Source organism: Ahaetulla prasina, chromosome 3 (genome assembly GCF_028640845.1).
Source record: "Ahaetulla prasina isolate Xishuangbanna chromosome 3, ASM2864084v1, whole genome shotgun sequence".
NCBI lineage: Eukaryota > Metazoa > Chordata > Lepidosauria > Squamata > Colubridae > Ahaetulla > Ahaetulla prasina.
Genome location: NC_080541.1, coordinates 15,459,360 through 15,478,319, shown reverse-complemented (window position 1 = coordinate 15,478,319; position 18,960 = coordinate 15,459,360). Strand labels below are relative to the sequence as shown.

General features: G+C 40.0%; 1 protein-coding gene across 2 annotated transcripts in view; it reads right to left on the bottom strand.

Moving 5' to 3' along the window:
• CYRIB (CYFIP related Rac1 interactor B) overlaps window positions 1–18,960 on the bottom strand; it is a 126,788-nt gene that overhangs the window by 17,388 nt on the left and 90,440 nt on the right. For both annotated transcript variants that reach the window (XM_058178498.1, XM_058178497.1), the window contains exons 3-6: window positions 18,595–18,628; window positions 5,041–5,123; window positions 3,270–3,391; window positions 220–325 (exon numbers count right to left, since the gene is read on the bottom strand). In XM_058178498.1, coding sequence (XP_058034481.1) covers window positions 220–325; window positions 3,270–3,391; window positions 5,041–5,113 — 301 coding nt within the window. In that variant the 5' untranslated portion in view covers window positions 5,114–5,123; window positions 18,595–18,628. The remainder of the gene's footprint in view (window positions 1–219; window positions 326–3,269; window positions 3,392–5,040; window positions 5,124–18,594; window positions 18,629–18,960) is intronic.

The following is an 18,960-nucleotide window of genomic DNA, read 5'->3' as shown; positions in this document are numbered from 1 at the left end:
TTACAGACCCGCTGACAATTTACAACTCAAAAACACACCAGCAAGCAAGTTGCCAAAATTATGTAGGGGTGTGATATTGTTCTTAAAAGTCATCTCCGATCATCTGTCGTGCTAAAATGGATTTAGTTGCTAATCTAAACGTGTGTGAAGTGGAAATACAGAATTGAATAAAACAAACACTCTGAACTATTGTGGGTATCAATGAGCTATTGGCCTTACCTAGCCTCTGAGAAAATTCATAGAATTTCTTTAGTTTGCCCACTAGGGGGACAACTGCACCCCACGCCTTCTCTTGAAGTCTCTCGTCGGTGGGATGCTGTATTGCCTGAAAAAAAAAAATTAAAACGTATTTCATAAAAATAGGGAGTTCCCCTTTACCCCTATCTTTTAATATCATCTTTTGATTATTATTGATTGATGGATTGGCCTATAGGCCCGTGATGACGAACTTGTGGCACGCAGAGCCCTCTCTGTGGGCACCTGCGCCGTCACCAGCTGCTCTTCTGATTTCTGGTGTCCACATGCATGCTGGCCAGCTGATATTCGCGCCCCAGAAACCCGCAGATCAGCTGGCTGGTGCCCATGCGCGTGCTAGCCACCTAATCATTGGGTTCCTGGCATTCTGGGACCATCTAGCGCAGTGCTTCTCAATTATTTTCTGTCATGCCCCCCTAGGAAGAAGAAAACATTTTTCGCGCCCCCCGCGTGACTGTAAATAGTATCAATAGCTTGTTATGACAGTGTTTGCCGAGATCAAACGCGTTTGAGAAGCACTGATCTAGCGCATGCATCTAGCGCATGCATGTGCCGGAAACCAGAAGACCAGGTGGCTGGCACATATGTGCAGCTGGTCTTCGAGTTTCCAGGGCTCCAGTGCGCATGCACATGCGTGTTCCAGTTTGGGTACTCGGTGCAGAAAAGATTCGCCATCACTGCTATAGGCCATATCAATGTACAAGGTTCAAACACGTATTAGCGATAAAATCCAATACATACTATTTAAAATAAGAGTAGGGTAAAATACAATAGCTATAGGATAAAATACAATAATTTAATACATGAATATGTAAAATAGAATAAAATGACATAACATTATATTTCTGTTATCACCCCTGCAATCTACCCCAATCTTTAATATTATCTAATGATAAAGTAGAGGCATTGTTTTGTATGTTGTTTATACATTCTGGGGAAAGAGAAAGATACAGGATTTAAACCTTTTACACTGTGTGCATCAGGCTATGAGGTCAATAGCAGTTCTATGAGGATCACCTTTTACAACAAGTTTGTGATGCGAAGGCAAACTGGCAACTGGTGTGTATTTACAATGGTTGCACAGTGCTCCAGGGTCACGTGATCTCCATCTGCAACCTTCCCAGCCGGCTTCTGATTTGCAAAGTCGATGGGGAAGACAGCAGGAAGTCGTAAGTTGCAGTTAGGTGACATCATGCTTATTGACTGTGGGTGACCTACTTAATGGCCATAGCCAGAACTGATGGACTGCTGTTGTTAAGTTGGGAATGGTCACATGATTCTTCAATTTTCCAGTCCATAGCCAGGAGTCTGATCTTGAGCGGCTCAAGGTCGACTCAGCCTTCCATCTTTTCCAAGGTCAGTAAAATAAGGGGCCCAGATTGTTGGGGGCAAGATGCTGATTCTTTAAACTACTTAGAGAAGGCTGTAAAGCACTGTGAAGTGGTATAGAAGTCTAAGTGCTATTGCTACCGTGCTTGTCCGAAACTAAGACCCAACTGGAAAATAAGCCTTAGCCTGATTTTTTTCCAGGATGTTCGTACTATAAGCCCTACCCTCCCAAAACAAGCCCCAGTTAAGATCATCCACCAGATGGATGCAGTGATGGGATCCTTCTAGTTCGGTGATTGGGTGCGCAATTCCACAAAAAATCATCTTCCGCGTTAGTGCTAGGGAATTAAAAAAGCTGAGGCGCAGCAATCCGCTCTGCCATGCTAATCAGCTGCGAAGATAAAGGTAAGTAAAGCACAGGGGTGGGTGGGCCCACCAGCTGATCATTGGAGCAAACCAATTGGCTCCCAGCTGATCATCAGCGCTTCGGTTCGCTTGAACTGGTCCGAACTGGTAGAATCCCACCCCTGGATGGATGCATTTAGTACTGTATTTCCCCGAAAATAAGACCTAACAGGAAAATAAGCTTTAATTTTGGAGCAAAAATTAATATATAAGACCCAGTCTTATTTTCAGGGAAGCACGGTATTAGTGACAGAATTGCCAGTCCAAAGGGCAGCCTTTGAGCCACATACTGATGGGTCAAAAAGCGGGGGAAAGGAGATGCCTTAAATCAGCAGTTCTCAACCTGTGGGTCGCGACCCCGTTGGGGGTCGAATGACGGTTTGCCAGGGGTCGCCTAAGACCATCGGAAATATGGGAAGTATACTTGCGAGTCGAAGAATCGTGCTCCAATGGTTGACTCCACAAGCCAGCTGCAGGCTCTTCAAATCGTTAGCCGAATTCGGCTTCAGGCACGATGAATTAAAAAAGAGAGAAATCTTTGCTCTGATGTCTCCCTCTCAAGCCAGCTGCAATCACTCCCAATCGCTAGCCTAATCTGGCTTCAGGCGCAATAAACTTAATAGGGGAGGAGTCTCCGCTTTAATGCCTCCGTCCTCAAGGCAATCGCAAGCAGTTCAGATCGCTAGCCGATACGGCTTCAACATGGCGATAAATTCAATACGAAAATAATTTTATGGTTGGGGTCGCCACATCGTGGGAAATTATATTAAAGGGGTCGTAGCACTATAAAGGTTGAGAACCACTGCCTTAAATGAAGTGTTATCCTTAAAGGGAGCAGTGTGGTGGTGACACAACAAGTGAGAAATAGATGTAAATATCAGGCTTCCACACTGCCATGTAATTTGTGTGCAAGCCATTGATTGCTTACATGGAAAAGTATAAGGCAAACCCGCTGCGTGATTGCTAACAACATGCTTGATCAAGACCAGTTGTTTTTTTCCCCCAAATTTGGCAACTTTTAAGATGGGTGGACTTCAACTCCCAAAACTCCCCAGCCAGCATAAGGCTGGCTGAAGTCCACCCAGAGTTGCCAACACTCTGTTGAAAAACACTGATCAAGACTCTTGACCTACTGAGTAGGCTTCTAAGTATTATGCTAAGGCTAATAAACAAGCAATATTATGTAACATTTTCTCACTTAAGGTATCAAGAGGCCTTCACTGATCGGAAAGCAGCTCATTAGAACAGGATTCCTGAATTGAATATCCGATGAATTTTACCTCTCGTATTTCATGTCCAGCTCCTCTGTAGGATTGTAAGTCTTCCAGGATTCCTTCTGCATCCTTTAACACTACATTTACCTGATTGTAAATTTCCTTTTCTGATTCTGTAGGTTGAGCATCTACACACAGGAGAGAATATCAGGTTGCGTATGGAGTTATCCTCTTACAAATCCAAATATTATGTCCATATTTTATTCCTAATTCTATCAACTGTTCTCAACTTCATCTTTCCACTTTGACGTTTGATGACAATTTATTTGTCATCAAGAAAATGTCTGTGTGGCTTAACTTTATTTATTTATGTTTATCACCAGTGTTACATTGGTGGTAGCCTTGGTAGATCTCGTTTTAGTTCACTTTCATATATCATTGCAAGAATATTGCAGATTGAAGTAGATCAACTACATTTACAGGCAATGTGCTTTTGTGCTATGTCCCCACCACCAAATATAAAAATATTATCAGTGATCAGCATTCTTGTGAAATTTTAGGTACCATTCTGAGTGATTTTACGAGGCTAATAAAAAGAGATATTACAGCTATTATGAAGCCACATGGCCAAAGAATGCATTCTAATTTCATTTAAAAAACCTTTACTCAAAATCAGGACCATTTAACACATTTCTCTATTCTCTCGCAGTGCTTTTTGAAAATTAGAAGGCACTGAGCTGTGTACTACTTTGGAAAAATGGATTCTACACCATAATGGGAAACACCTCATTAAAGTAGCTGCATCTTTTCCCGGGGTCACAGGGCTGCCTTTGCAGTGCAATCCAATAAAGATGGGTGTAGTTTAAGGGGCTATTACCTAGTGACATGACTGTACCAGAGGTAGTATTCAGCAGTTTCTGACCAGTTCTGGAGAACAGGTAGCAGAAATTTTGAGTAGTTCGGAGAACTCGTAAATATCACCTCTGACTGGCCCCACCCCCATCTATTCTCTGCCTCCCGAGTCCCAACTAATGGTGAGGAAATGGAGATTTTGCAGTAACCTTCCCCTGGAGTGGGGTGGGAATGGAGATTTTACAGTATCCTTCCACTGTCATATCCACCAAGCCACGTCCACCAAGCCATACCACGTCCAAGCTGCGACCACAGAACCGGTAGTAAAAAATGTTGAATCCCACCACTGGACTGTACCATTATGTGCGCCAAAGAATCTTTTCTCCTTTAAAATCTGAAGGGCTGCACAGCCTTCATAAGGAAAACTTCTGAATGGAAATGCTCGTTATGGCCTTAATCAAGGAGATACGCACAGATGTTTTGCTTGCCCATCCAGCTGCTTTGCAGCAACTTCATTTTACAAGGAAGCCTCTTAATCTTGGGTTTTTGTTACATTCAAACTGAAGAACTGTGATTAGTCAAAAGAAACCAGTTTCACAATAAGCTTTAGGGCCCCCTTTTCTTTTGAAATTGGTTTCCCGGTCCTGATAAAATAGGACACAATGGTTGGAGACTTGCTAGCTTTGCAAGATCTGTGCCACTAGAGTTGAGTGGGCACCAACAAAATACTTAAACATGTTTATTATAACCTGTAATTAATTAACACAATAGCCCTTTTTCCTAAATAGATATTGTTGTCTCAGTGGATACTCCTAACACGTGCTCAGATTTTTTTATCTTTGTGTAACCCGCTCACATATAAATTAGCCAATAAAAGGGAACTTAATTTATGATTCAGGCTTATTGTCTAATAAGGTTTTTTTTTCAGAAACGCATAAAACAAATAGCCAGGGCTTATGAAACGCAAGTTAAAAACAGTTCTCACTTTCAAAATCCAGGAAAAAGTTTGGTCCCTGTTCAAGGTCTGTGCATGTCAAAACTTTAAGAAGGTTCCCCATGTTAAGATGCCTGTTGAGACAAAAAGAAGACATATTTTCTTTAGGAAATATTTTTAGGAAAGACATTTTCTTTAGGGGGAGATGTATACATTGATATCCACATACCCTTGGGAGCTTAGTCACTCCCTATTTGTTATTTACAAACTCTGCACTACTATTAATCTTCTCACTGTTCCCACCACCCATCTCCTTCCACTTATGACTGCATGACTGTAACCTTGTTGCTTGTATCCTTACGATTTATATTGATATTGTTTCCTGATTGCTTATTTGACCCTATGACTATCATTAAGTGTTGTACCTTATGATTGTGGATGAACATATCTTTTCTTTTATGTACACTGAGAGCGTATGCGCCAACACAAATTCCTTGTGTGTCCAATCACGCTTAGCCAATAAAAACTTCTGTTCTGTCCTGTCCTGTCCTGTCCTGTCCTATTCTATTCTATCAATGGTCAACAAAGTGGACATATCAACTCCAAATTCCCAATGTCCTACAGAAGACAATTGGCTCTTCCATAACAAATGAAAGATACAAGAACCCCATTCCGTTGAACTCTGATGAAAAAGGTAGTATATAACTTCTTACTAAATTTTAAAATGGAGGATGAACAAATAAAAGATACAACTGTACAATGGGAAATTTTTTTTTTGGCTATAACATAGAACTAGAGAAATGGCAAAATTTATGGGAAAGACACTATAGGTTAACAATGGCAACTTCTTATAAAGAAAATTTATATAAAATGTTTTATAGATGGCATTTACCACCTGCCAGTTTAGCTAAAATGTTTAAAAATATATCTAGTAAATAAATGTTGGAAATGTAATTAAAAAAAAAACTGGCACATTTTATCATATGTGGTAGACTTGTGTTAAAACTAAAAAAAATTCAGCAAAAATACACAGATGGATAGAAAAGATAATAGGGAAACATGTAGATTTCAAACTTGAACTGTTTTTATTAGGTATGGTATCAGAAAAAAATGATAAGTATGTATTTAATATTACATGTCTTAACAGCAGTGAGGATTATTTTCACACAATATTGGAAAAAGGAAGAAACAGCGCAAGATGAAGAGATAATTAAGAAGATATTAGATTGTGCAGAAATGGATAGACTTACATTGAAAATCAAACAGAAAGAAGATAGAATATTATCAAACATGGAACATATTTTACCAATGGTTGGAAAAAAGAGGTGGAGAGTAAGTAGAGCATTTGTATTGTTAAGGAATTTAAATACCCAGACAACACAATGTTTATTAAGCACTAAGAAATGTAATAAACAGAAAATTAATACAATTTATTTTAATACAAAGAACCCCATTCCGAATCCACTAAAGCCACAGACAGTACAGTTCCCCATGGATGATTATACTACTCTTCTTAGATTTAACAGATTTAACAGTTGAAAGAGGCTCTTTGAATTACTGAATCCGGTCCCCTTATCAGTGAGCAAATATATTTTCCCTTTGCCCACAGCTTGCTTTTATTTATTTATTTATTTATTTATTTATTTATTTATTTATTTATTTATTTATTATTTATTTATTTATTTATTAATTAATTACATTTTTATACCGCCCTTCTCCGAAGACTCAGGGCGGTGTACAGCAAGATAAAACATAAATACCAAAAAATTTAAAATACAATATTCATTAAAAATCTAATTCGATACGCTGAATAATTAAAATAAATGTATAAAATTTTAAATAAATTAAACCCCTTAAAAACCCCACTAACAAATCCACAATTAAAATTTTAGGCCAGCCCTGTTTGGTGAAAGAAAAAAGTTTTGAGCTCGCGCTTAAAGGTCCGAAGATCAGGGAGAAGACGTAGTCCCACGGGTAGTTCATTCCAGAGGGCCGGAGTCCCCACAGAGAATGCTCTTCCCCTGGGGGCCGCCAGCCGACATTGTTTGGCTGATGGCACCCTAAGGAGGCCCTCCCTGCGAGAGCGCACCGGTCGATGAGAGGCTACTGGTGGCAGCAGGCGGTCCCGTAAATATATAGATTTGGCAGAGCTGAACATCCAGGTCTTCCTTTCTTTGCTGCTTTTATATCATTATTAACAGCAAATTCTCATCATTCTTCCATACTTTAAAATAGGGCTTTGGAGTATGACTTCCAACACAATTGATGGAAACTATAATCCAGAGCATCCAAAAAGCAGGAAAGTTGCTTATTCCTCAATCTATATCATCACTGCAGGTATCCAGCATCCAACTATACAGTTAGAATTTTTCTTCAACACTAAAGTCTTTCTCCTATTTGGCTTCTTTTTTCTGTAAATTCATAGCTACACACATGCACACACAAACAAATACACACCATGAACTATCCATAGAAAGGGATATCAAGTTTATTATTACTTTCAGTAGTGGCCAAAATTGTGGAAACCTTTTGGGAAAAGCGTATTTTTGAAGTTTGATGGCTAATAACACCATTTTTTTTATTTTTTTATTTTGGAGTTTCAATATATTCATATTCCATTGCTGCAATGGCCTGGGAATAGCCCAGACCTTAACCCAATTGAAAATCTATGGAGCCAACTAAAGAAACTTGTTAGTCAGAAGCGACCCACCAATAAAACTCAGTTAACAGAAGCAATCATTCAATCTTGGTTTCACATTATAACAGCTGCAGAACTAAAAGACTTGGTTCACTCAGTGGGAAGACGTTATAAGGCTTTAATTCATGTTAAACGTGACCCAACTAAGCATTAACTGACATGGTGATAATTTTTGTATATCTTGTTTTTTTCTATGTGTTAAACTTTTCTTCTTTATACTCTAACTGCTATTCTAACAGCAAATTCTTCATAAAAGTTATTGCATTATATTCTTGATTAAATTATCTTTCCATTGATATATAATTTTATGGTACTATTACTACAAAAAAAGGGGGGTGTCACCATGTTTCCCTGAAAATAAGACCCTGTCTTATATTTTTTTGAACCCTGAGATAAGCGCTTGGCCTTATTGCCATGCACTCAAAAGCCCAATTGGGCTTATTATCAGGAGGTGTCTTATTTTGGGAGAAACTGGGTATTAGCTACTTTTAGAAAATACACTTTCCCCAAAAGTTTTCCACAATTTTGGCCACTACTGTATTTACATATTAATAATCAATAGATACATTGAGGAGGAAAATATGTTTCTTTTAATGCAGAGAAGAAAGGTATATAACACAATTTTCAAAGAAAAACCCGTAACATCTCCAAAATAATGTTCCTCGGGTCATTTTACCACTGAACCAGAGTTGAATGGCAATATTTCCTTCTCAACAGCTGGCTTTAATAATGTTCTGCTATCCAGAAAGTATTTATCATTTATTGAGAGGAATGTTAAGCACAGTCCAGTTTAGTCAGCAGCTCGTTGTACATTTCACTTCCGAAATTACTTTTCTTCACCCGCAAAAGGTAGGTTTATTTTTCACAGCAAGCTGTGTTATGGAAAAGTTATGGGGATTAAGATGGATGGCACCCCTGAAATACTTCCTTTTTTGGGGTCTAAGAATCTTAAATGCCGACAATTTAACAAGATGTCAAGCCTATGCTTTAAGATATCATGTTGAGACAAATGATATTCTGGGAAAATCAGCCGCGTGGAAACTCGGATGCTGCAGGAAACCATCTGTTGAAAAAGCAATTATTGGTGCATGAATGAGGAAAACCTTGATTCCCCCTCCTTCCCACAATTGTGGGGCAGACTGCATGCATTAAGGTTAAAAAAGCCCAGGAGGATGAGTTTCTGAAGCTTTCCTATATGAACTCTTAAGGTCAAAACAGTCTTGGGTGATTAATAAACCAGCTGCTATCCGAAATTAGAATCTTTCAAACATCCTGCAGCAACGATATAGAATCAAACCTCAGATTCGTTAGGGTTTCTTTTCTCTGAACTAACTACTCACCAGTTCCCACAGCTTATGGTGCAACCACAGTTACCATAAAGTAATATTGATTTATGGGGCAAAAGGGGGAGAGAATCCCCAGTACAGCAATACACAAGTGCTTCTAGCGCTCTTATATTAATAGAGCTCTCTATATTTATAAAGTATGGTCAGACGTAAACACAAAGGGGAGGAAAACGCATCTCCCCACCAGCCCTACAAAGAAACTACCTTCGCTGAATGTTAGTTACTGCCTGCTATTATTTAGGGGCCATTCTCTCAAGCTGCAACAGGTGTGGCAACGGAAGGAAGAGGATTTCAGCAGCTCTACTGCGAAATCAATTAATTTTACGTGCCTTCTGCCTTTCAACTTTTACCACGCCAGCTGGCACTGAAAGGAAGAACAAACACTTCTGCCTGTTTTATTGCATTGTTAACTCTACTGTGGGAAGTTACGTACTGCAAGACCGTGATGGCGAAACTATGGCACGTGTGCCCGAAGTGGCACGCGAAGGCATGTTGCCTGGCGCGCGCAGCATTGCCCGTTCCTCTTTCGGGCGTCTGGCACGCATGCGCAAGCGACGATCAGCTGGCCTTTTTGCGTGCGGCAGTGACGGAAACCGGAAGAGCTGGTCTTCTGTCTTCCAGTGTGAGCATGTGCATCGGCCAGCAGATCAGCGCATCAGCGCATGCGCGGCATTAACTGAAAGACTTGCTGGCCAGCGCACATGTGTGCGCTGAAAACTGGAAGTACCTTATCTGGCGGGCGCATGCCACCTGGCCAGCTCCTCTTCCTGGTCACAGCCGTGACGAGCCTGCAGTTCCGAAAAGGTTTGCATCACTGCTCTAAGAGCTACCCATGTTTTCCCAAAAATAAGTCCTGGTCTTATATTAATTTCTGCTCCAAAAGACATATTAGGGCTTGTTTTCTGGTCAGGGCTTACTTTCAGGGAAATACATTATTAAATGGATCCGTCTGGTTGACGATCTTAACTGGGGATTATTTTTGGGGTACAGCTTATATTATGAACATCCTGAAAAAGCATGCAAGGCAGTGGTGGGTTTCAAATTTTTTTACTGCTGGTGGCTTGGTGGGGGTGGCAAGGGAAGGATACTGTAAAATCTCCATTCCCTCTCCAATCCAGGAGAAGGTTACTGCAAAATCCCCATTTCATCTCGATCAGCTGAGACTCGGGAGGCAGAGAATAGATGGGGGCGGGGCCAGTCAGAATTTTTAGTACCGGTTCTCTGAACTACTCAAAATTCCCGCTGCTGGTTCTCCAGAACTGGTCAGAACCTGCTGAAACCCACCTCTGATGCTAGGGTTTATTTTCTGGTTGGGTCTTATTTTCAGGGAAACACGGTATATAATGCAGCAGTCCTTGACCTATAACCATTCATTTAGTGACCATTCGGAGTTAAAACAGCACTGGAGAAAGTGACTTATGACCGTTGCAGTATCCTTGTGGTCATGGGATCATAATTTGGGAGCTTGGCAACAGGCATGTGTTTATGACAGTTGTAGTGTCCCTGGGTCATGTGATTTTCTTCTGTGACTCTCTAAGAAGCAAAATAATGGGGAAGCCAGGTTCACTTAATGACCATGTTATTAACTTAACAACTGTGAAGATTCACTTAACAACTGTGACAAGAAAGATCATAAAATAGGGCAAAACTCACTTAATAACCATCTTGATTAGCAATGGAAGTTTGGGGCTCAATTGTGGTCATTAAGTGGAGGACTACCTGTAATAGGAAAGCATACCGGAGTGTTTTTGCTTCCTTCAACCCTTTCCCATATTTTTTTTTAGGCTGCATTGCTAATATAAAACCAATTTTGGATTCTTCAAGCACAAAAGGTGTTTCTTTGGACTCTAATGTAACAAGAAGTAAATATAAATTCACTCCTGATATTATGTCTCCTGACAATATCCACTAAATGAACAATTTAAAACTAGAATTAAATCTAATTAAATTGAATTAAATTAAATTAAATTAAATCTGCTGAAACGGATTTACAAACATTGCCGCCCTTCTAGAGTTAGGAATGAATGTTGGTCTATATATCCAGTGATTTTGAAATGTTTTCAGTTTAGTGAAATAAAGTTATGAATCTGAATGCTCCAAATTACTAGTCCTCTACACCTGTAGAATTTAGATGGTTGTTCCTCCATCCTGTTAAAAATAAAACAGAAAACATGACGTGCGGAGGCGGTGATCAGTGGCGATGTGCTATAGCAATCCCTGCAGCTGGAACGGATCTAAAACAGGGCATGCAGAGGCCAAAAACATGAGGTGCGGAGGATCGAAAACGCGAGGCATGGAGGCCCAAAAACATGAGGCGTGGAGGCCCAAAAATGCAGTGCGCGGAAGCCCAAAAATGTGACGTGCGGAGGCGGCAATGATGTACTGCGGCAATCCCCACAGCCTGGAATGAGTCTAAAACTGGGCATGTGGAAACCGAAAACGCAATGCGCAGAGGCTCAAAAACAGAATGCATGGAGGTGACGATCGGTAGCAATGTGCTGTGGAGATCCCCGCAGCCTGGAACGGGTCTAAAATGGAGCGCGTGGAGGCTGAAAACGGCCAAAGAGTAGGGGCCGGTGGGTGGGCGGGGCTTCGGCAACATTCACTGTGTAAGATGCACAGAAATTCCCACCCACTTTTATTGGGGGGGGGGAATTTGATACTCTGAAAAATATGGTAATTATTTTCCTCTTAAGAATGAGAATGTATTCAGCTTTCCGATTTAGCTATTTTTAGGCACTAAATTCTCATTATCAGATACTGTCTGACACAGATCCAAATGCCAATGACCGTGTGATTCATACCATTGGTTGGTCCAGATTATATGCCAATGCATCAGCCAACTCTGCTTCCAGCCCCCTATAAGAACAGACTGCAGAAATCAGTGGGAAATACTGTTTCTAACTTGACCTACTTTTGTGAAATTAGACACACGGAACGCTGCATTTGATTACAATGACTCGGCCCATTACAGCCTTATGGGATTGTCTGATGCAAGGGGCCATGTCAAAATCAGACAGGCAGAAAGCTGGGGCACATTTTCCAAACAAGACTTGCACGCATGGCCTTCCTGCTGGATGCATCTGACACATTTTAGTTTGGGCTTAATTCAGAGGAAAATGCAATGGAATTACAAGATGTAATACCAATTCTGAAGCATCAGAGAAAACTCCCTTAGGGGTAAGAGTACATTAATAAGTACTTTGTCTCCGACGCGTGGCTCGGTGAGTGATAACAAAATTACCCCGGTCCAATTTCAATACTTTTGGAATAAAATCCCCAAGATAAATAATTCTTTGAAGGCTCATAATAACGAACTGCAAAGCTATTCTACTTTTTCATTTGAAGAACGGATATTTGAAGATAGTATGGCAGCTTTTTTATAAAACAAGCACATGCACATAGACCTCTCTATTTCTTCCTAAATGAAATTCAAAACACAAGATATCAAAAGCTGACTATCCTGTTTTTCCCAAAAATAAAACATCCCCTGATAATAAGCCCAATCGGGCTTTTGAGGGCATGCACTAAAATAAGCCTCCCCAAAAAAATAAGCCCTCCCCGAAAATATTTAAACGCAGACCTGGAAATCAGGTAAGATGGCAAGAGTATTTATTATTTATTTATTTATTTATTTATTTATTTATTTATTTATTTATTTATTTATTTATTTAAATTTTTATACCGCCCTTCTCCCGAAGGACTCAGGGCGGTGTACAGCCAAGGTTAAAACAATTAAATATACAAAATTAAAATATCAATTAAAATACATATTCAATAATGGCCAAATTAAAACCGTCAAATTGACCCAGCCTAAAATACCCCATATAAAAATTACTAAAAATTAAAAAATTTGAAAATTTAAAAATCAGGCCAGTCCCGCTTGGTAGCCCTATCTTGCTCCATGCACCCCAAAATAATAAGACCTCCCCAAAAATAAGGCCAAGTACTTATTTCGGAGTTCAAAAAAATGTAAGACAGTGTCTTATTTTTGGGAAAACACTGTAGTACATTTGCATCATACACTAGGGTTGCTTAGATCTCTCCCTCTCTCACACCCATGTATACAAGGATAATGAAGCTGAAGTGCAGTGTGGAAGGATTTAATACTAATGAATGGAAAAGACTGCCAAATGTTTAAATCACAGAAAGCAACAGTGATCGTGAGTCAGTTCCCATAATTTCTAATACTGCATAAACAACGCACACAATGAACTAGATATGTGTTTTGATGTACCAATAGCATCCATCCATCCATATAGCCAACCAACGGCACCCAATACATGTACCTCTTGATTTACGACTACAGTTGAATGTCAGAGCTGAAAAAGCTTCTTGGATGAGAAGCGAAACGTCTTCAAAAAAAACACAAAAAAAAACAAGGAACTCCAGTTGTCTCCTGAAAAAGCCCCTTTGGGACAACCAAGACCTGGATGACTGAGAATCTCCACAGACTTTTAGAAATACAATTTGGGATGAACACCTTTGGAATGGTGTGGCAACAAGGAATGGATTTCCAGAGGGAAAAATTGCAGACTACAGGAACCAGGAGCACCACTCAGGTGACCCTGAGGACACAGATAAACCTCCAAGTGCTTCAACGACCCTCTAAAAGGATGCAAATGACCAGCTGTCTGCAAGGAATATAAAACCTTCCATTCCCCCACTGTCCTATCAGAGCCGAAGAAGCTTCTTGGATGAGAAGTGAAAAGTTTTCAAAAGAAAAAACAGGAAGTCCAGTTGCCTTCTGAAAAAAATCATCTTTGGCACAATTGAATCCAAACTTTCCACTGCTAACCAAGACAGTTGTTAAGTGAGTTTTCCCTCATTTTTCAACCTTTCTTGCCACAGCTATTTAGCAAAACACTGCAGTTGTTAAGTTAGGGACACAGCTGTTAAGGGAATCTGGCTTCCCCATTGACTTTGCTTGTCCGAAACCCTCTGGATTGCAAGCTGAGAAATGGAATTACTTTGGTCCAATTTTCTTCCTTTCTCTCCTTTCTCTATTGAGAGATGGGGGGAGGGGGAGGGAGAGAGGGAGAGAGAGATGGGGAAGAGAGAGAATGAATGAATAGTGGCCAAAATTGTGGAAACCTTTTGGGGAAAGTGTATTTTTGAGGTTTGATGGCTAATAACCTCACTTCTGGGGGGCGGGGGGAGTTTCAAGATAATCATATTCTACTGCTGGAATGGGCTGGGAATAGCCCAGACCTTAACCCAATTGAAAAACTATGGAGCCTTTTACTTGGTATTGAATTAAGAAGAAAAACAAGTAAAGGAAACAATGATAGCCTGGGCAAAAAAAAATTAGATATTCAGTTGAGCTAGATAGATGGCAACAGTTATGGGAAAGGAATTATAAATTAACAATGTCCACTACATATAAAGTAAATCAATATAAAATGTTTTATAGATGGCATATGCCTCCTGAAAAATTGGCAAAAATGTTTAAAGATAAATCAGCTAAATCACCAGGATCTTACTATCATATGTGGTGGACATGTTCAGAAGCTAGAAACTATTGGAGTAAAATTAAGACATGCTTAGAAGAAATGACACAACAACATATTGATTTAAAACCGGAGCTGTTCCTATTGGGTATTCTTCCAGAGAAAATCAGTAAAGAAAATATACATTTGATTATACATGTAATAACAGCAGCGAGGATAGTATTTGCGCAAAATTGGAAACCAGAGAAAATCCCCTTGGAAGGGGAAGTAATTAAGAGAATTCTAGAGTGTGAAGAAATGAATAGATTAACTTTGATAATTAAAGAAAGAGAGGATACAGAATATTTTAAGATATGGGGTCAATTTTATCATTGTTTAGAAAAGAGATATAGATAAATAAATCAATAGCTATATAAGAGAATGGTATAATAAAAGTACTATATTTTAGGAGAGATGTTGTAATAGATTAAGAGAAAATGAAGATAGGAGAAGTAAGAAGTCACTGAAGAAATACCAAGATGAAATATGGAACGATTGGTGTATTATGTGTTTGTTTGTGTATAAAATAAAATAAAAATTTACAAAAAAAAAGAAAAAAAGAAAAGAAAATCTATGAAGCCAACTAAAGTAACTTGTTAGTCAGAAGCGACCCAGCAATAAAACTCCGTCCTGAAAACATTGAAGGACCGGCCCACGGTGCCTCTGCCAGCCAAAAACGGAGCTCGCGAGGGCCGTGCGTGGCCCCTCTCCAGTTCCATTTTTGCTGGCGGAGGGTTGCAGGAGGCCGTCGCAGCCTAAAATGGAGTTCGGGAGCCCATTTTTTTGCTGGCAGAGAGCTCGGGCCACCACAGGCACCCCAACACGAGTGACATGCTGGCCATACCCCCCCAAAATCCAACACAACCTGATGTGGCCCTCAATGAAATCGAGTTTGACACCCTGCCTAAAACCATCCCCACCCACACTGGTGGGCAACTCAGTAGAATATAAATTGACAGCAAACTGTGCTCTTTAGGAACACTGATGATGTTACCAAGTTTGGGTAATGAAACGCCTGCAAGAAAACAAGCAAGCTCAGAGAGCACCAAGGGCCCCTCATATTATTGAGCTTTTTGGACGAAAACAAGCGAATATTGTTTGCTCAACTCCCTAAAGAATCTTCATGCTTTTAATCCTTCTTTAAATGTCTAAAAGCGATACTCCATGTTTGGAGAGTATCAAAGAGACGAGGGCAAAGGCTGAGGCACTTCCTTTTCGCTCACTTTTGAAACTAGCAAACCAACCACTAACACAGGCGAGCATTTCCTCTTTCTGAACTGCACATCAAAACCTGGCAGCCATTCTGCACCGCACAACCGTCCCTTGAAGAAATCGGCCATTAGAATTCGAATTGCGGACAACACACCCATGCGGAACCAGCCATCGGGGCTGAAGCTACTTTGCAGCCCCAGCTCTTGAAGGGATATGAATTCCAAAATCAAGCACGACAGTAGCCCACTCCCTACTGTGGAAGATGAATATGCCAAATTCTTTCTGCCACTATAGATAGTCCTCGACTTACGACCATAACTGAGCCCAGAATTACAGTGGTAAGTCACTGTGGCCGTTGAAGCAAATTACCACATGACTGGGATCCCGACTTTTTTAAGATTTTGTTTGTGGCGCTTGTTAAGCAAATGGGCCAGATAAGTGAATGTGGGGATGGTTAAAACAAATCCTTCATACTCTGAGTGAGCGTTTTTTTGTATGAAACTAGAAGTAATCACCAGAAATTGTGTGATTGTGTGACTGTGGGATGCTGAAAAACAGCCATAAATCAAGCCAGTTGCCAAGCACCCAAAAGGCAACCACATGCCTATAAGGGATGGACGCTGGAACTGGGTTGCAAGTACCTTTTTGGAGATCTATTATAACTTCGACCAGTCACTAGGAGTTAAGCAAGGATTACCTATATTTGTTTCTTAATTGGCAGAGACCATCTACACCAGGGGTGTCAAACCCGGGGCAAATTGTGATGTATCAGGTCATATTGCAACGCATCAGGATGATTTTTGCCTTTGGGGAGACAGGGTGGGCGTGGCCTGCACGGGCCATATCCGGGCAACAGGCCACCAGTTTGACAGGCCTGACCTATATCTTTCCACAGACTTATTGGTTCAACGCTCTTAGTTCTTTGCTAACGGAAAGTAAAGGTAAAGGTAAAGGTTCCTCTCGCACATACGTGCTAGTCGTTGCCGACTCTAGGGGGTGGTGCTCATCTCCGTTTCAAAGCCGAAGAGCCAGCGCTGTCCGCAGACGTCTCCGTGGTCATGTGGCCGGCATGACTCAACGCCAAAGGCGCACGGAACGCTGTTACCTTCCCACCAAAGGTGGTCCCTATTTTTTCTACTTGCATTTTTAGGTGCTTTCGAAACTGCTAGGTTGGCAGAAGCTGGGACAAGTAACAGGAGCTCACCCCGTTATGTCGCAGCACTAGGGATTCGAACCGCTGAGCTGCCGACCTTTCGATCGACAAGCTTAACGTCCTAGCCCCTGAGCCACCGCGGGAAGTACAACTATCAATATTGTGGTATAATTTCATACACTAATCCTATTCTTCCTAATAATAATAATAATAATCCTATACTTCCTCCTAATAATTCCAAAGGGTTAAAAATTGGGGGGGGGGAATAGACACAATTGTCTCTTCCTAAAATCAAAGTAAATTAAGCTATTGCAAGAAATACTGTTTAGGTCATAAGTTCCAGACATATTCATGGCTGCAAGGAATGGGAATAGTTGAACAAATATTGGGTGTCAGATACAAGATAAAACAAATGATTTGAGCCATTTGTGTATCTTGCGCTACACATCCTTTCTTATTCTCTTTTCTACTGCTGACATCTAGTGGCAAATTTTAAGTATACGGCTTTAGATTGGTGCAAGAAGCTAATGACTGCAGAATAATATGTTCATTAATAGGGCTGTTTGAAAAGATATTAAAAGCAATCAAAATGTCCTTTCTCTTCAGTGTGAATAAAGCATTACTGTTTTTTGAATATTTATGGAAAAGAAAGCAATTCAAGTAAACACAAAGCAGGGACTTTATAAATAATAGGCAAGAGTTTTATTTAGAGAGATTTAAAAATATCCCAAAATCACAGTTCATTTTTTGTGACTTCCAATGTTCTGTAATAGAATGGAAAACTGAAATTGTGCCATAGCTACAATTTCTATACCTACCTATACCTATAGGATTCTTTTTATTATTCTAACATTTGCATTTGGACTAGGGGAGACGTGATAGTAGTATTCCAGTATTTGAGGGGCTGCCACAAAGAAGAGGGGTCAACTTATTTTGCAAAGCACCAGAAGGAAAGGCAGAAAGGATGGAAGAGAATCAAGGAGAGAAGCAATCTGGAATTAAGAATAAATTTCTTAACTGAGAACAATTAACCAGTGGAACAGATTTCCTTCAGAAGTTGTAGGGGCTTTATCACTGGAGGTTTTTAAGAAGAGACTAGACAGCCACCTATCTGACATGGTATAGGATCTCCTGCTTGAGCAGGGGGTTGGACTAGAAGACCTCCAAGGTCCCTTCCAGTTCTATTCTATATAGGATTCTATATAGGATTCATTTTTACTAGCATGTCAACTGTATGATAAAATTCAAAGTAAGCTGCATCACATTTACGTAAATAAAATTTACAGCAATTCCTAATATTTGTGAGAAATCATACGTGATATCTTACGGTCAGCATATTTTGCTTTTTAAAAAATGCATTACAATAAATAACTAAATACTTAAAAGAGTCATGGAGAGTTCATTATTCTGGGTAGTAAGAGCTGCAAGGAAAGCCATGTAAAAGAAAATGGAATTAAAAATGGAAGACATGTTTATTTACTCATTTATTAAGAAAAGGTGTATGTTTCTTATGCATTAAGGTTGAATTATGTCTCACTTAAGAAAAAAAGAACAATATTGCATTAACAACTGTTTTAAAATCAGCTTCCAGATATCATCCCCAAACCAAATTTTTTCACTGCAAAAACGAAACAAGGAATAAGGGTGCTTCAGCAAGGGTGGCAGGAGAAACAAGCATTTAACTGTGTAACAAAACAAGGTTCTCACCTTCAGCCAGTGCTGCTCTGTTTTTGTTCCCAATCTAAAAATATAAAAAGAGGAAATGAAGCCACGTCCAGCCAGTTTTCAACTAACACTTCATCTGTTTTTTCCCCCCCAAACAGAATATATTTTTAGTCACACCCAAGTCCCCTTAGCAAACACACTAAGGTCTAACAGAAGTTTCTATGTATCAAATATTAGCACGTTTTCTATACAGCTGTCAATGTTCTAAATATAATTGCAGATTACAAGTTAAAATATTAAAAAGGGGGAGTAGATTTTTGCAGATTTTTCTCCCTCAAAAGAATACCAATCTGGCTGGGGAAAGGTGGCTATGCTAGAGTGCTTATCAGCCAGCAATAATTCTTATTT